The sequence below is a fragment of the Ochotona curzoniae genome, unplaced genomic scaffold (assembly GCF_017591425.1).
Source record: "Ochotona curzoniae isolate NIBS_2020 unplaced genomic scaffold, NIBS_Ocur_1.0 scaffold_3835, whole genome shotgun sequence".
NCBI lineage: Eukaryota > Metazoa > Chordata > Mammalia > Lagomorpha > Ochotonidae > Ochotona > Ochotona curzoniae.
Genome location: NW_024467114.1, coordinates 5,648,505 through 5,665,378, shown reverse-complemented (window position 1 = coordinate 5,665,378; position 16,874 = coordinate 5,648,505). Strand labels below are relative to the sequence as shown.

At 44.2% G+C, this 16,874-nt stretch overlaps 1 protein-coding gene across 2 annotated transcripts in view; it reads right to left on the bottom strand.

Annotated features, from left to right (window-relative positions):
- The window catches only part of GRM3 (glutamate metabotropic receptor 3), a 168,162-nt gene that overhangs the window by 50,324 nt on the left and 100,964 nt on the right, over positions 1 to 16,874 (bottom strand). For both annotated transcript variants that reach the window (XM_040964732.1, XM_040964733.1), the window contains one exon: positions 3,753 to 4,608. In XM_040964732.1, coding sequence (XP_040820666.1) covers positions 3,753 to 4,608 — 856 coding nt within the window. The remainder of the gene's footprint in view (positions 1 to 3,752; positions 4,609 to 16,874) is intronic.

The following is a 16,874-nucleotide window of genomic DNA, read 5'->3' as shown; positions in this document are numbered from 1 at the left end:
TCTGGGTCTCGGTCTCTCCCTTCTCAAACATTTTGGCTGCTTATGAGAATGACCCAGGACAATGCTCCGAGTGTCACTCCCGAGATGATCCCTGTCAACGCTAGTTGTGTCCTGGGCATCTCTGCCATTGTGTCCAGTAAGTGGAGGCCCTTTCTTTTATTCCTTCAAATGTGGTGTGTTCCAGTTAGCACCAGTGACAGATGAACAACAAAAAAGTCAGGGATCATAAAAATAGGTGGGTGGAAATAAATTGTAATTTTAAGGATGGCCAGAGTCAGTCTCAACAAGAGGGTGACATTTAAATAGAGGCTTGAAGAAAGCTAGGGGACTGATTAGCCAGAGGGGAACGAGAAGGGAGAGAGAGCCAGTGCTGAGAAGGTCATGATTGGAACAGGCTGGGCAGGGGTCTAGCACACAGTGAGGAACAGACGAGGAATGTTGGAAGACAGCAAGTCACCAAGGATGGGACGAAGGTGGGGGCTGTGGGCAGTATAAGATTTTGACTCTAATTTTGAGTTAAATTGGTAGCTCCTCAGTGACTTTTATGCACAGGACGGATTTTTCTCTGCAGTGCAACCTAGAAATAAATTCTGAGTGTCAGGGAAACAGCACACTGGCTAGAGGCGGGTGAGTTACGAGTCGGGGCATGCTTAACAAAGTGAATGTGAGATGTGGATGGCTTGTACCAGGCTGGGAGGAGGGGCAGGGCTCCTATTCAGGATCTGCCTCAGCATGTGTGTGAGTGTATGTACAGGAACATATATTGGTGGACCCATTGTAAGGTTTGAGGGGAAGCAAAATGCCAGAATGACAGGTAAAAAGAAGAGAGGCACTTATCTAAGTTGCAGAAGTCCAAGGAATGCTTCTGATGTGAGCATCAGCTAAGAGGAGTCTTGAATTGATGCAGGGATAAGTGAAAGTGCAGGTAGGTGGGTTGGGATGAGAGTGTCATAGGTGGGGGAAATAGCGTGTTCAGAGGGAGACAGGCAAAAACAAACAAACAAACAAAGGCATGGTCAGTTTGAGACACAGCAGGTAGTCTCAACTAAAGGAAGGGTGTATGTGGGCTGGGCAGTAGCAGCTGAGCCTGGAGAGATGTGTGTGGGTACTTCCAGTGCCAGAAGAACTCACCACTTTGAAATAATTTTCACAAGGCAGAGTCCTGAAAACATCTAACAAAATGAATTAGCTTCCAATGAGATTCCTGTCGGCTAGTGCTGGAATTAGCTGGTAGGGATGCACAAAGCACCAAGGAATTGTTTAATGGACATAGTTAAAATTCTCAGAAGGCCTGCTCTTTCATCCTGTAAGGGCCAGAGGGAATTGGCAGCCCCTTTGCTTTTGAGAAGGAGCTTGAAGTAAATGCGTTTGCTACAAGCAGCTGGCTGGAAGAGGATTTTTTTCCCAACTTAATTGAGCAGATTGAACTACTGGGTTTAGTTCATTGCCTCACTATTCAAGTTAGAAAAGCAGAAATACTATTTCAGAAAAAATAAAACAAACATGCTATGCAGTAGCTAATTAGGAAAAAAAAATGGTTGGTATTTATTTTTTAGTCTTAGGGCAGTAACATGACACTCAAGCTTATAATCTTTCCCTTATTTCCAAGTTAAAATTAGGCACTTATTTAGTCACACACAGGTCATTATACACTCAAATCAGCATTCTGTAATCAACATTCTATTCTGTATGTTTCTCTTAGTGAAGTTTTAGGTGTTGTGTTTGTTCTTTGATTTATTTTTAATGTACTATTTGCTAATTTGCTTCTTAGTATCTTCTCACAGAAATGTGTTTTTTTGTCCAGTTCTCCTTACTGGGCATTTGCGCCTTATGCCTGGTCTACATTTGCTCTCTTTCCTGTAGTCTAAAGTCTGCTCTTCTTCCTATCTTGCTGCTTTTGGAGATGAAGAAGGACAGGCAATGTCTGACAAATTGAGAAAGTGAAAGTTGTCCTTTGAGATAGGGCCTGCATATACTGAGCCATCGGATCGGAGCCAGTGATTGCCAAGGACAGACTAAAAGGAGGCACTATTGTTCCATTTGTTTGAATAATAACTTTATTTCTCACTTGTCCTTGCCTTTTACGACCCAAGCAGTGGAACCAGGCAAAAGTTTTGGTCATATGAGTACCTTTTTATTTCTTTGGTGGCTGTGGAAAATTTGGGTCCTTTTTATTTTGTGTATCTGTATATGTACATGCTAAGCAGTGAGGACAGAATCAGAATAACAAACTTAATTAATGCACATGGTGAATAAAGATAGATGATAACTCTAAAGGTAGTCTGGAGGGGGAGAGTGCAAGCTGAAGTATCTTATTCATCTTCCAGAATTAATTGCATTGTAGATGCTATTTATGGATGCCTGAGAGTTCATTTATTTCTAGAGTAAAGATATCCTTTTTTAGTGGACTCGAGGGCCCATTCCTATTTCCTGGAGATGTCAGTAGGAACTGATGTGGCATTGTGAGATGAATGCTAATAAACTACTCTTTTATTTATTTATTTGTTTTACATGAAACCCACCTTTAGGAATATGAGGCACAGAAAGAGTTGACTATTTGCCATTTTAAGTAGTCATTCTAATGGCAGAGGTGAGTCCCCATCAGATAGGTGGTAGTGGTGGAGATGGTGGAATCTTGATTTAACTGATTTCCACCACTTACAATTGTCTCTCAGGACAAAGAAGAAAGAAAATGGTACCTAAAAATACATGTTGGAAATTTCTGTACTTATTTCAAGGGGTGAGAATTCTGGGACAAGAACTGTTGCCGTGGGGCCTACCTCCATCACTGTTGATTCAGCGGAACACTTGTAGTTCGAAGGCCTCCGCTGAGGGGCTGAGAGCTGCCCGTTGAAGCACGGGCCCTTTCAGAGGTTGGGGCACACATTCACTGAAGCCGACCGCAGATGAGAACATGATCAGCAGTTTAGACCAATGGAAGAGTATTAGCAGTGTGTGTTTTTTTTTGGAATCAGAACTTCTTGTGTCCAGTAGCACTGCTTTCACCTTATGCGTGAGGATTAACCTGGAGTGTTCCAAACCAGGACCTTACTGCATTGCTACCACATGTACCAGGGTGCATATGCAACTCCACAGGTTCTGTGTTTGCCTTTTAGGAATGCGTTAAAACCAAGTACTGGAGTTAGAGATTTAGACTACACTTCAAAACAAACGAGGAGGTAGAAACAGCCACTTTTTGAACGCACCCGTGCACATTCACCAGTGTTCAAATCTGTCTCCATTTTGCTTATACTCAGGCTCATAGCATAACATAATTGGCAAAACCCCACAATTCTTAAACCCACAGGGAAATGTTTTTATTTAGCAGAAGAAATAAACAACAGAGCCGAGAGGTGGGAGGTCACCGTGATGTGGATGTCCTCATTGGAATGAAAATCTTTGGTTCAAATCACCCTCAAGAAACCTGGAAGCTTCTTACAGAGCTGCCAGTTCCCGCTGAAGAAGATTAAGTACCTACATCACCTGTACCCTGCCTTGTGGGCCTGGTCCCACCTCACAGCCTCCGCATTGGAGCCACCAGCCCAGCCTGGGGGTCCTTCCTTATCCTGTAGTGCAAAAGTTACCGTTCTTTAAGAAATGAGCCGGAACACCAACACGCTTTCCTAGTGCCTCGAGTTTGTCTGGCCCCATTTCTTAGGCTCTGATTTAAGCACTTGCAGCAGGGGCACAAGTATCTGATTCTGGCCAAAGTGCACCTGTTGGCGCCACCCACCCCAAGGCCCCAGGCTTACCTGTGAAGTTGATCTTCAGCAAGTAGTCCTTGTACAGCTTCTTCCCGTCCAGGATCTTCATGGCGTCACAGAGCTTGGTCGTGTTGGGACACAATGTGCGCTGCATCTTGTGCAGCGCGTGCGCCATGGCATACACCGCATTCACTACAAACATGATCTTGGATTCCTGCTCATAGTTGCTGCTGTCGATGGCCAGGTGCTTGTCGCAGGCGCGCCTGTGGTTGTGCTTGCCCTGGAGGCTGCACTGGAACTTCTGCTCCCAGAAGTCCCGGAACCAGGGGTTGCGGTGGTTGTTGTAGGGCGTGAGGCTCTGGAAGTAGCGGTCGAACTGGCGCACAGGTTGCGAGGCCAGCTCCAGCGTGATGGCGCCGTCGGCCACGTGCTCGCTGCCTTTGACGATGCTCTCCTGCGCGCCCCAGCCGTCGCTGGCCACCCAGGTGAAGGAGGCGTTGGCGCGGCTGGCGGCAGCAATGAGCTCACGCGAGTCGTCGCTGCGCATGAAGAGGACTACCACACGCGCACTGGGCTTGAGCAGCAGCTCCCGCACCACGCTGTCGTAGGACTTGCGGATGTTGGAGCGTCCCACCTTCTCGGCTGTGGCGATGCAGATGTTGCGTAGGCGCGCCTCCTGCTCGAATGCTTCAATGCCAGTCTCTCCGTAGTCGCCCTCAGAGGCTACGGTGGACACGTAAGTCCAGTTAAAGAAACGGAGGATCTCGGCCATGGCCTTGGCCTGGTAGAAGTCTGGGGGCACGGTCCGGGCGAAGTAATCATAGCGTGACTTGTCACTGAGTTTGGCGCTGGTGGAGGCGTAGCTGATCTGGGGGATCTGGAAGAGGCGCAGCAGGTTGGCCACCTGCAAGGAGAGAGGGGGTAGGGTCGTGTGTTAGGGACCCACTCGCGACTTCCCCCGGCTCACTCTCGCACCCGGGTGGTGGCACTGTTTAGGTAGTTCCTTTATATTTTGTACACAGACGAGTTATTTTACTTACAGAGAGGTAGAGACAGAGTGAGAGCAATAGCGCGGGCTAGCTGCTATACATTGGCCCACGCACCAGATGCTCCAAACAGGCCAGAATCAGTCCTACTCTCGCCGAGTGACAGGATCCCGAGCGTGTGACCCATGACCTGCCTGAGAGGTGGGGAAAAGGTGGGGGTGGAACTACATCATCAGGAGGCTGCACTGGAGAACAGAGCTGGGAGGGCTGGACCTTGGAAAGCACCTTGTGGGATGTGGGCTTCCTGAACTGTGGCTCCTAAGACAAATGCGTGCTCGGGTTGGACACTTCTTTCAAGGAGCGCCCGAGGTGGGGACGGTGTTCATGGGAATTCTCTTTTGGTTGTTAGGAACATGCCCATGCAGGTAGTGTGAGCTTTGAGAAGGCATGATGGAGACAGAGCTGGCAGCACTGGGCTGTGCAGGCCCTAGGCGTAGAGGAGGTCACTCAGTGTCTTCTTTGTGGCCACAGCTCAAACAATGAGCCACAGAGAATTGGCCAAGCTGAGTTTTAGACAACTTGGCTGCAGTTGTATAGAAAGAGCTCTGGTGTTGTCTCATTCTCACTTCCCCCTCTTTTGCTAAACGTGGCAGCCTCTGAAAGAATTTAATTTGGGATCTGTGTGCACATGGACAGTCCAATCTAGACATTTATTATCTGGGTTAAGGAAAAAAAAATCAATTCTGCTAAAAATTGTAATTGGTCTACCCCAAATTTTAGGCAAACACTTTCCTAAACTGTTGAAAAGCATGACCAACAATTTGCTTTTATCTTTAAAACTTGTTTCTACCTGATCTACGTGAAAAAGCACACAATGTGCTCTTCCGATGATATTTTTGATTAAAAATTTCCTTGCCTGCCTTACATGTTCTGAAAACTTGCATGTATCTTCACATGGAAATGGTAGCAAAAATAGCATGAAAAAGTTACCTCAGAACAATGAGAAACCACCAAACTGAATTGAATTCGCCTTCTCTAGTGTATTCTGAAAGAAATTGCATACTGCATGCTAGAATCAGTGTTAATAATCTGAGCAATCAATGGTGGGAGGAATGTCCGAAGGTAAAGTCAGTGGAGAGACAAATGCAGAAAGCACAGATAAAGAATATAGAAAAACATGTCTGATGTCTTCAGTGATTTTTCTAGAACAGCATTTTCTTATTGTAGCATGCAAGCACCCAGGGAGGCACCCAGCACTCTCTAGGAATCAAGGGGGTGGTAAAGGGTGTACCCCGCCCCACGAGGAGGGCTCTCATGCCCTGGAAGATTCATAGTCTGGAGGACCATGTCTCCAGGAGGCCTTGGGGAAAGGGCAGGAGCTGAATAGCGAAGATACTAATGCCAAAAGAGTCAAACTTGATAGACAGTGTTCAGGTTAGGATCTGTTTTGTGTCGATGCCATTGGAAAAACATACAAATGTAATAGAACTGGAAGGACTGTGAAGAGGATCTCAGTCCTTTGCTTCACAGTAAAGCAACGCAGGTTCACCGGAAGTTCAAGGTTTACACCATCTGTTAGCAGAAAAACCAAGCTGAGAGCCCAAGCTCTCAGTTTCCTCGAAGTCCAGGCCCCCTGTCTGGAAACAGATGATATTACCTGAGGAGACACCTAAGTTCCTGGGTTTAAGTTAAAGGGTACGCTAATGAAACGTTAAGTGGAAGAATAGGAAAAATGAAGTTACAGTGGGGAGCTGACAACTACAGATGAGCATGCCCCAGAAATCCCAGGATGGCTCAAGGCAGAAAGGGGTTATCCAGTGATGTGTTCTCTTTAGGTCCCAGTTCAACTTTGGGTCCTCAGAAGTGAGCAGAGAAGGGCAATTCCAGTCTTCCTAGGCTCTAAGATTCTGTTCCCAGATTGCCCTTTCTTGGGAAACCCTAGATCCCTAATTTAAAAAAATTGTGTGTATATATATATATATATATATATGTGTGCTGATTGAAAAACTGAGGTAGAAGGAGCCTCAGAACCTTCCTCACAGGCACAGGACAGGATCCCCGAATGCAGAGACCCGCTGCTGGCGCAGCCGCTCTTCCCACGTTGGTGTGGTCCGTCTAAGCTCATGGCTCACTCTCTGCACTATCATTTTGAGATGATTTATTTCAAGTTACAGCATGTCTGTCTCATTGGATTTCAGAAGCCATAAAATCTTTTATTTGAGAGCCATGAGCAATCATTCCTTGTTATCAGGACATACTTTTTCATTTGTCAGTTTATCCTTTGTGGTGGCTTCATCAACATTTGTTTACTGACAGGTCATCTACAGAGATAACAATGATTGGCTACGAGTCTACAGGGAAATTTCCACTGGGAGGAGAAAAGCTACAAGCTGTCTGTGTGACCAAGTAGGGCTTTGCCGTTGATGTGGGAGGCACACTGACCTTTTAGCAGAGCCCGTTTTCTTCCCGCCCCCTACAGCTAGGGCCCCAGAGGCTGCAGGCAGGTAAGAAGATTCACCTGAGCCCTTTCCAGGGGCAGCTTATAGGATTGTTTTATGTTAAGTCAGTGTTAGGCTACTTTGAGGTGTACACTTTCTTAAATTTATCCCAGGTGAGATATTATAATATTTTCTTTTTTCACCTTTCAAGTCACAAATGTTTTGATATTTTGACCCAAGAGGAAATGCTTAGGAACCGAAACACGGCCGGACCAGGTAGTACTATTTGCAGTAGGTGCAGGGGTCTGAAGTCCGGGGTTTCCCTCTCTTCCTCAGGTTTTGGAGCTGCACGTTGGCATAATTTAGGATGGGCTTCATCTGTGGCCCTTGGCCAACAAGCCAAGGTGGGTCATCTGCCATTATTTCCCCAGTACTCCCGTCGATCAGCGGAGCTTGGCTGGGTACAGATCTCTGGGTCCTCTCCTCCATGCCTCGGAGCACGGCGGTGTCCCTCGGTGTTAGCTAGCTGAGTAAACTGCTGAGTGAGCTTGTAGTTACAGTATGGCATCTTCTCATTATCAGCACTGGTTTATGTGAGAGGGGAAAGAAAAAAGAACGGCCACTAGAGGTGATGTAAACTACTCCCAAACACTGCTGTTAAACAATGTGTCACCAACGTGACCTTTAACGAATCACGTTCAAAATGAGGTGACACGAGGCAGGAATCTGTAGACTTCCAGAGATTTTCAACAGAATGTTTCCAGTTGATCTAAACTAGGAGTATACAAAAGGAAGTCACGCCTGTATCCTGTGAACCAAGTTCTTAAGGTGAGCAATTACCCTTTTCTTTTAAGGAAAACAAACTAAAGGCCTCATCCTTGAAGCTGAGTCCTCAGATCACATTGGCTTGAGGTGGGATTCAGACAGACGTGTCAGTATGATAGGTTTTACCGTGGAGCCCGCTCTGAAGTCTGCTGGACGGGAAGGTTTATCTGCGTCACCAGGGGCATGCACAGCTAAACTCTCAGAGCTACATCAGTTGCTCATTCTTTTTCTGGGACTACAGAAAATGGTCTTTTCCACAAGCAGCCATGCACAGTCCGCAGTTGACTGATGACCATGTATCCAAACCCTGCTCATTCACTTCTGGGGATTCTGAGTTAAATGCCAATTTATTTGGCAGATTTATTTCTCCTCTTTTTTTTTTTAAAGATTTATTTTTATTATTATTTTTGTTTTTTGTTTTTTTTAAAGATTTATTTTTATTATGTTTTTATTGGAAAGGCAGATATACAGAGAGGAGAGACAGAGAGGAAGATCTTCCGTCTGATGATTCACTCCCCAAGTGAGCGCAACGGCTGATACCGATCCGAAGCCAGGAGCCTCTTCTGGGTCTCCCACGCGGGTGCAGGGTCCCAAAGCCTTGGGCTGTCCTCGACTGCTTTCCCGGGCCACAGGCAGGGAGCTGGAAGGGAAGCGGGGCTCCCGGGGTAGACCTGGCGCCCATATGGGATCCTGGGCGTGCAAGGCAAGGACCTTAACCACTTGCGCCACTGTGCCGGGCCCTCCTCTTTTTTTTTTTTTTAAAGCAAGTCATAGCATCTCTTATTTTCAGAATCCCAGGTGTCATGTTTAATTTCATGATGTTCTGATCCTAAGAACCAAAGAATATGAACACATGAATGGCCTTAGGCAGTCTGCAAACCTTTTCGTGCTGTGAAAAAAAAAAAAAAAAGAATAGCAACTGGAAAATTTGCGAGTCATCTGCGAGCCCCACGCTGGTCCTGTTGCCTTTCTTGCCACTCAGGATATACATAATAGACCCATCTCAAATAAGAGCCTTCTGCCTACTGTGGCAATACAATGGCAATACTTTTTCAATAGAAGACAAAAAGGGCCATTCATGTTTAGTATTTAGTCAAAATGTGTTTCCCTGCAAGATAACTTTCCATCATGAATATTCTTTCTGAAAGTCTCATGGTGATTAGCTTCACGGCAAACAGCAGTAACTGCCTCTCTGTAGACTGATTCTGTACTCGAGAAATTCCAGATGGCAAAGAGACATTAAATACTTCCAAGAAAAAAATTTATTTACAGATTATTTATATGCATCTGAAAAATAAACCGTTGCTATTATCCTGGGACTTGATAATAACCTCTATGGATGTGCGTTTGTCTTCTGCCCCCTCACGCCTCTCTTTGAAGCTGTTTTCTGAGAATAAACCCCCAGCTCTAATGGTTTTGTCGTATGTGCAGCACCGAATGTTTTGTCTGTCTTTTCATTAAATGCTTGAATATGAGTCTGAAAAAGTACCACCAATTGCTGCACTTTGAACTGTGTGTTACCTATAGCCAGGTTACTAGATAGAACAAATTCTGCAAGTTGTGGTGTTGAGAAACTTCAGGGACCTTCCTGCTGAGATCAGTCAAGTTTAAACCATTAGCTATAAAAAAATGTAACATTCCCTTGTGTTTTAAGCTGAAACAGGAGGGGGCTATGTTATTGAGAAAATCCCTGAAGAATTCAAGCTGTTCACATGCACATGAGGTACCTGTGCACAAAGAATGTCAATCATGTTGTTATTGCAGAAAACATGAATCACTTTGTTGTTTCTTTGCCACAATACCTGCAACATGTGGAGGAAACTTTTGTCTGAAAATACCTGACAGGAACCCATAGATGAATGGATTATTCTTGATTTAGGAAATTGCATAATGAAATACAATGAATTCTGGTTGATTCAGGATGGTATGCATAATCCACCAACCCTTATATGCCATGGGACCAAACAGTAGTTGAGTCAGAGATCTGTATTGCTTTTCCTGTTCAACAGCATGCCTCAGTCCCAATGGGTTCAGGTGGTTATCCAGACCGAGGACTCTGTGATCATGGAAGGAACCTCACAGCGGGCCCTCAGGCAGGATGACTCCTGTTTCACACATCCCTCAGGTCACTGCACTAAGGGCCTATGGTTTGAACACAGTTTGTCAGAGAATTTTCATTTTATTCGTTTGAAATGAAGGGGTTGACGAAGGCTAAGATCACTTATATTCTCATAGCTCATTTTGAGGCGGAATGATTTTATTCAGGAGACCCACGTTATAAGACTTGTCAAGGCTTTTCACTACAACAGGCACCACTTCTCACTCAGTGGGAGTCTGACTTGCTCCCTTACTATTTGAGATTACTCTCTCAGGCATGCTTTATCCACACCCAGCCTTAGGAGGTATGTTGAAAGCAAGCTAGAAGGCACTTTGCCCAGTGAATCAGTCTGTACTTTAGCAGCCCATGATTTAGTTCCTATCTCTGTAGCAGGCTTCCCCATGAATTCATTTTCAAGAGAAGTCGCTGGACTGAATTGGGTTGGGCTGCAGTGACTAACATGGAAACCAAAAGGTTGTAGCTGGTGTTGTAGCTGGTCCAGAGTGCATTAGTGTTTGGTGTTGCCTGAAAAAGCAAAGCTCCCAGGGGGACTTGACATACATCCTTTGGGGCCTTAGCCCTTGGTTTCATACCATGTCTATAGCAAGCCACAAGTTAACTAATCTGTATTTTTCGGTGGCACCTGCAGTCACTTGCATAGTGCTACTAGGATGAATACAAGTGCAACAATTAGCAAAATTCCTCTTGGTTGTTAGCCAAAAGTCAAAAGCTGTTGGTCTTGCTCAGCAAAGCTGAGGGCTATTGCCTCATGCTTCTTTAAATGATCGTTATTTACTTCTGAGTTTCTACAATGATTAAGGGCAGGGGGACATACACCATAGTATTTGTAGCAAACAGAGCTGTTATCCCTGGTTTCTCTGTTAACTGTTCCTTATGTCAATAGCAACCAGTCACAGGAGAAGCACAGTGACATGGTTCGATGCACACAGGGTTTGAATTGGACAGGCCAACGTTGAAATCCTAGCTCCATTTCTTACTAGCTGTATGGCTTCCAGCAGTTTGTTTTAATGTTTTAGATTTCACTTTCTGCATCTGTAAAGAAGGGAAGAGTGCCAATTCAGTTATATGGTGACATCTAGGCTTGATCTCCAAGAGGAAGTGGATGTTTACCAGGCAGAGGAAGGGGAAGAGAAGTCCCTAGGTGGAAGAGAAGACACAAAGTCGGAGATGAGAAAGTAACTGCTGACTCCAATAGCATCCGAGAGCTCAGAGTTAGCAGGCTCCCCGGTGTCTTGTTGGGATTATCAGAGGGTAAGGGAGAGATAGGAGGGTTGGGGTTAGATTGTGAAGGACTTTATGTGAAATTATAAGTACTTTGAACCTGCTTCTTCAAGAAAATCAGTTACTGTTTTTGAATTAAGGGAATGACATAACTAAAATTGTTTTCTAAAAATACCACGATGGGTTGTATCAGCTGAAACAGAATCGTTGTAAGGATACAGTTCTGACTTAGGCCACATGTTCACAAACATGTGACAGTGTAATTCAGCGACATTGAAGCAGTTATTAATAGTAATAGCAAAACTGGAAATTTAAGGGAAAAATTGAGCCTAATTCTTCTTCTGTCTCATTTGTGGTCAACTCTCTGGCCTACTCATGTTGGGTATTTCATGACTTTTTCCCTCACTGTTAAATACATTCTGCTCCTATTTTTACATACTTCTACTTTCTGTGTGGTGTTTTTTACCTCTGTGGGAGCTGAGAATCTGGATTGGAAGAGTGAAGAACAGTCAAATCGCTGGAACCGCCTCCGAAAGGGTAACACAAGGATGTTTCAAGAGTAGAAATTGGAGCCAAGAGTTTGTTCAATAGCAGTTAGTGTTATTTGAAAGTCTCTGGGTGGCACCAACCTTATTTTATCATTGTGTTTCTTTAAATCTTGCATAAATCAAATTGCTTAAACTTAATTTATAAACACGGGCATTACATTATTAATGCATAAGTATATTCTTTATTTCAATGAAAGGTAACTCTTTTCCAGAATAATTTAGAAAAAAAATGTAGATCACATGTTCATCCACGTGTGTTTCTCACTGGGAGAGCTTGGTGGTTCTGATTTGTATTGCATGAGGTCCCCTTGTCAAATTTGTGACATTTAACCAATCTACAGCTACAGCCAAGGAGTCCCTGGCATGGACATCCTGAAAGTTCAGTCCTAGTAATTGATGGCAAATCCCTGAGAATGTTTCTCATTCTGACCCGTTACCAGGAAAAGCTGATACATGTTTAGGATCTGATAATTCAGTGTTGTTTCTGCTCTGTGCCCTCCTGTGTTTCCATGTCCTCTTCTGGAACTGAAAGAGCTGGCGAGAATCCAGGCTTTATCGCTACCAACAGAGGGAGTTCCGTAGGATTCCAGGTGGTGACATCAAAAATAGCAAAGCCACCAACGTTTTGTGTTCACAGTCCACTGATAAACTGCCTGGAGCATCACTGTTTATTTTAACTGCAGGTGTCGCTGGAACTCTGCCCTTGTGTCTCCTAAGGTCCACTAATGGAAAAGTACTTTGTGAGTTTTTAGCTGCAGTTTTCATAGATCAGTAGACACATAACTATTGCATTAAACCTGTGTGTACTTTCATTGTTATAATCTGCTAAGAGTCGAATCGTCCCTTGTTGAAATACTATGACATGCTCAGGTTGATCCATTTAAAAAGTGTATATGAATTGGAAATTTAGAGAACTTTATATCTTAAAAGCAAAATTCTATCTTCCATTTAACTATAAGAGTCAAAACTTGATTCATTTACTCAGTCTATAATTATACTCACTCATTGCTCTCTCAGGGACACCTGTGTTTTTTGCCTTTCATTCACGACCTCTGTTGCAGGCATGGAATGATGGGATGCAAGCTTTGTTCACAGTCATGAGCCACACCATAGCTCTGCGAGTTGGAACCCTGAGAGTGGGAGCCCTGCTCGCAACCTCTTGTCTTTCACTAGAACATTTTCCAAATAAACACATGACAGAAAGGAGATTAATGAAGAAACAAATTAATCTCAAATCAAAGGACGAAGAGTGAGGTATTGTATTTCAGATAATCATCTGTGTTGGGAGATTTGGGGAATGAAGCAACATGCTCCAAAGCTTCTTGCAGGTGCTGTTGCCAGTGCCTCCCTCCCTGTGACAAAGTCCTTGGGTGCCCATGCTTGGGGCAGGTGGAACACACACAGTGGAGGAAGGCTGCCAAGCAAGCAGCTTTGTGACATTGCTTCAGAGTGAAAGACCTGGGAAGGAAATACACACTCGATCTGAAACAGCTCTCCAGTCAGGGTTTCCAAAGCTTGCACTCTGTGAGGGGTGATCAGAGCAGCAGAGAAGGAGGTGAGCTGTCTGATGCTTATGTTGATTTCACTGCTTGTGGAGTAATAGGAACTTAAATTTGGCACTTGACCTTTGTTCATTTCAGTTTCCCTTGGAAGCATTCCTCTTGTACTCCAGGTGTTAGGGGTGAAAAAACACAGCTAACAGCTAGTGATATCTACAGAATGTCAAATGCTTATTATGTGACGAACTTTGCATTGCTTTTTATGGCTTTTCTTATTTAGTTCTCTCAATAATGCAGTGATGGAGGTACGGGTACTATTTCCAGCTTAGATATGTGGAAAGTGATGCTGGAGATTTTTGCAAAAAGCACAAAAAGCTGGTATTTCGGTATAGCAGGCTAAATCCTACCTCTGATGTTGGTATCTCATCTGGGCTCCAGTTTGTGTCCTGGCTGCTCCATTTCTGATCCACCTCTCTACTAATGTACCTGGGAAAGCAGCAGGTGCTTGGCCAAATGCTTGGGCCCTTGAGGCAGTGTGGGAGAGCTGGATGAAGTTCCTGACTTCAGCCTGGCCCAGCTTTGACTGTTATGGCCACTTGGGGATTGAACCAGTGGGCAGAGATATCTCTCTCCATCTCTCCTTCTCTTCCTGTAACTTTGACTTTAAAAATAAACAAATACATCTTTCTTTTAAAAAGCGAAGCACACTAATATTCATAGTTGTAACTTATCCCTGCTCTAATCATTGTATTTGCACTAGTGAACTCACTAATTTGGCACTGCCATTGTTTTTCTGGAGACATGGATACAAGTGATTAATTTGTATATTTCTAATGCTGTCACTTTGGCTTCATTAAGGGCAAGGTAATATTCCCTTCTCCTTTGTGTGGGTTACAGGCACAGCTTGGGTCATGCCTAAGCATTCTGTTCATTCTTTCTGTGGAGAGAGACTTCATAGGGCTCTAGCCTCATCCACAGTGACCCTGGGTATCTGCGGTGCTGTATCTTGTTGTATGGTGTTCTCCACACAGTTGGTTTGAGGACAAATGGATTCCCTAGAGCTGCTTGCCAAATGAAGGCATCCTGTGGCATACATGGTAGTCCGTGGAGGTGGGCAGGGTGGGGGTGATTGTGTCCTATGCATTCATCTTGCTACACCATCTGTCCTTTGTATCAAGCCCAGTTTTCCAAGGAAGGAAAATGTTGATTCTCATTTATAAACCTCCAGACTGATGTACAGTAGGTGAGTCATGGCTGTAACTCTCGCTCCAGGTTTCACCTAGGAAGGTTTCAGGCTTCTGCAAGGAAGACATCTTGGTTCTTTCAATTCATTGACAAATACTCAGTGCCTCCATGGTGGAAGAGTTGTCCTATGTGCTAGTAACACAGGAGCAAAATGCCATGGCTCATAGATGTGTGGAGCTTAGAGTCTTTGTGGAAAACTAGATATGCCCATGAACAGTTGTATTTAATAGGAAGGTAATGGAGTTATGTGTTTAGGTAGCGGGGCTTCAAGAAAGATTTCTCTAAAGGGCCAGGGTTTGAGCTGAGGACTAAAAAAATAGGATTTGGTGAGGTGTACAGACAGTGAAAAGTACATTGCATTCCAGGTGGAAGAAACACCATGTTCTCTCTTTTATGAAAGAATGTGCAGACAACATCTTGTGGAGCACGAGAAAGAAAGTTCAGGGACTTCAAAGGCAAGTCTTGTATTTACACAAACCTAACACTTTCTCTTGCTCCAGTCCCTTCCTCCGTACTGTTTTTATTATTCCTTCTGGGCTCCCAGTGCGTCCTTTCATTGTCAGTTGATACTCATGTCCTCACTTGCACCTGTTTGATGTTTGGATATGTTATTGTTTCATTTACTTACTCGTGACAAAGGGGCTTGTAAGATGTCTACTGTTTTTAAATGTTGTTTACTTTTCTCTGCTCTACATCATTGGTGTTCTTAATGTATCTACAATTCACATGCCCAGTACCTTTTTGATGAAAAATCGCTCCATATCATCATCCTAGCTGTAATATATGTATATGCATACACACACGTATATATATGCATACACACATGGCGGTTGAGTCACTTATTTCTCCCAAATTTATAAAAATCATAAGCAACTGAAATAACTACTGGCTGGACTTTTGTTTCAGAATAATCCTGATAAAAAAGTTTCTTATTTATTGTAATTCATGTTTTTCATATTTCCTTGGCAATCACTTTGACCATTATTTTAGTGCAATTTAATTAAGGAACAAGAATTTACAAAAATGAGAAGTTCCTTTGAATGCATGTACTTCTAATGCTACCATGTTTCACTCTCCAGTAATACGCCAGCCTGGCCTGACTAGCTCCGGTGACAGAAGACACATTTGGCTCCCCTCCAGCTCCATCCACACCATTTCATTCCTAAGAACTGTTCCTTGTGTGGACTCTAGGCGTGCTGGCCTGCCGTGACTCTGTCAGGATGACCGTGGCTAAGAGCTGCGAGGCACATGGAAGTGGGTGGGACTCCACGTCCCAAGAAAGGTTCTGACCTTCTCAGATGTGGTGAAGAGAAAGCAGGACCAGGTCAAGGTAGTCTTCTACAAGCTCAGCATTTAGATGCTGTCTGACTCCAGTCCCCGCTTGTGGCTGAGGTTGCTTAAACTCTCAGGAGCAAAGCAGTAACCAAGTCAGCTTACTCCTTTCATGTTCCAGGTAAAAGCTGTTCTATTAGATGAGAAAGACCGAGGAAATGAGGCATCCTCAGAAAACAGTGAGGGGCGTTTTTGGAAAATGTTTTCGAGGCACATTTTGACTGGATGTCTTAGTGGATAGCCACAGTCTTACTGAAAAGCACACACATACACATTGCTTTAGAGTAAGTGCCAGGTAGATGATTTCACAGCTAAAGACAACTGACCTGATTCTTTTCTTGAATGAGTACTGTCTTCCCTGAAGTGGGTGGTTTGCAGGTGTGTAGGGAAGATCAGAACATAGCCCTAACAATGCTTTAAAAATAAATATACTCAGAGGGGGTGAAGAGAGATTCCTTGCGTATTTGGTAATATAAGAAGGGTTTTGGGGGCCAGCACTGTGGCTCAACAGGCTGATCTTGCACCCCTACTGCTGGAACCCATGAGTGTCAGTGCACGTTTTGCATGTTCCACTTCCCATTTAGCTTCCTGCTTGTGGCCTAGGAAAATGGCAGAGGATGGATCCAAAGCCTTCGGACCCTGCACACCCATGTAGGAGACCTGGAGGAGGCTCCTGGCTCCTGGCTTCTGGTCAGATCAGCTCCAGCCATTGCAGCCATTTGGGGAGTGAAACAGCAGATGGAAGATCTCCTTTCTGCCTCTCCTTCTCTCTGTAAATCTGCCTTTCCAATAAAAATTTAAAAATCCTTAAAACAAGGGTTTTGAAGCTAGCTTTCATCAATTACTGAATTAAGAAATCAATGCTTTTGCTTTTACAAAAGATACCACCAAGGAGTGGTTTGCTGTACTTACTAAAAGCATCGGGAAAATAATTAGCCAGGTCTTAATCAATGGCAA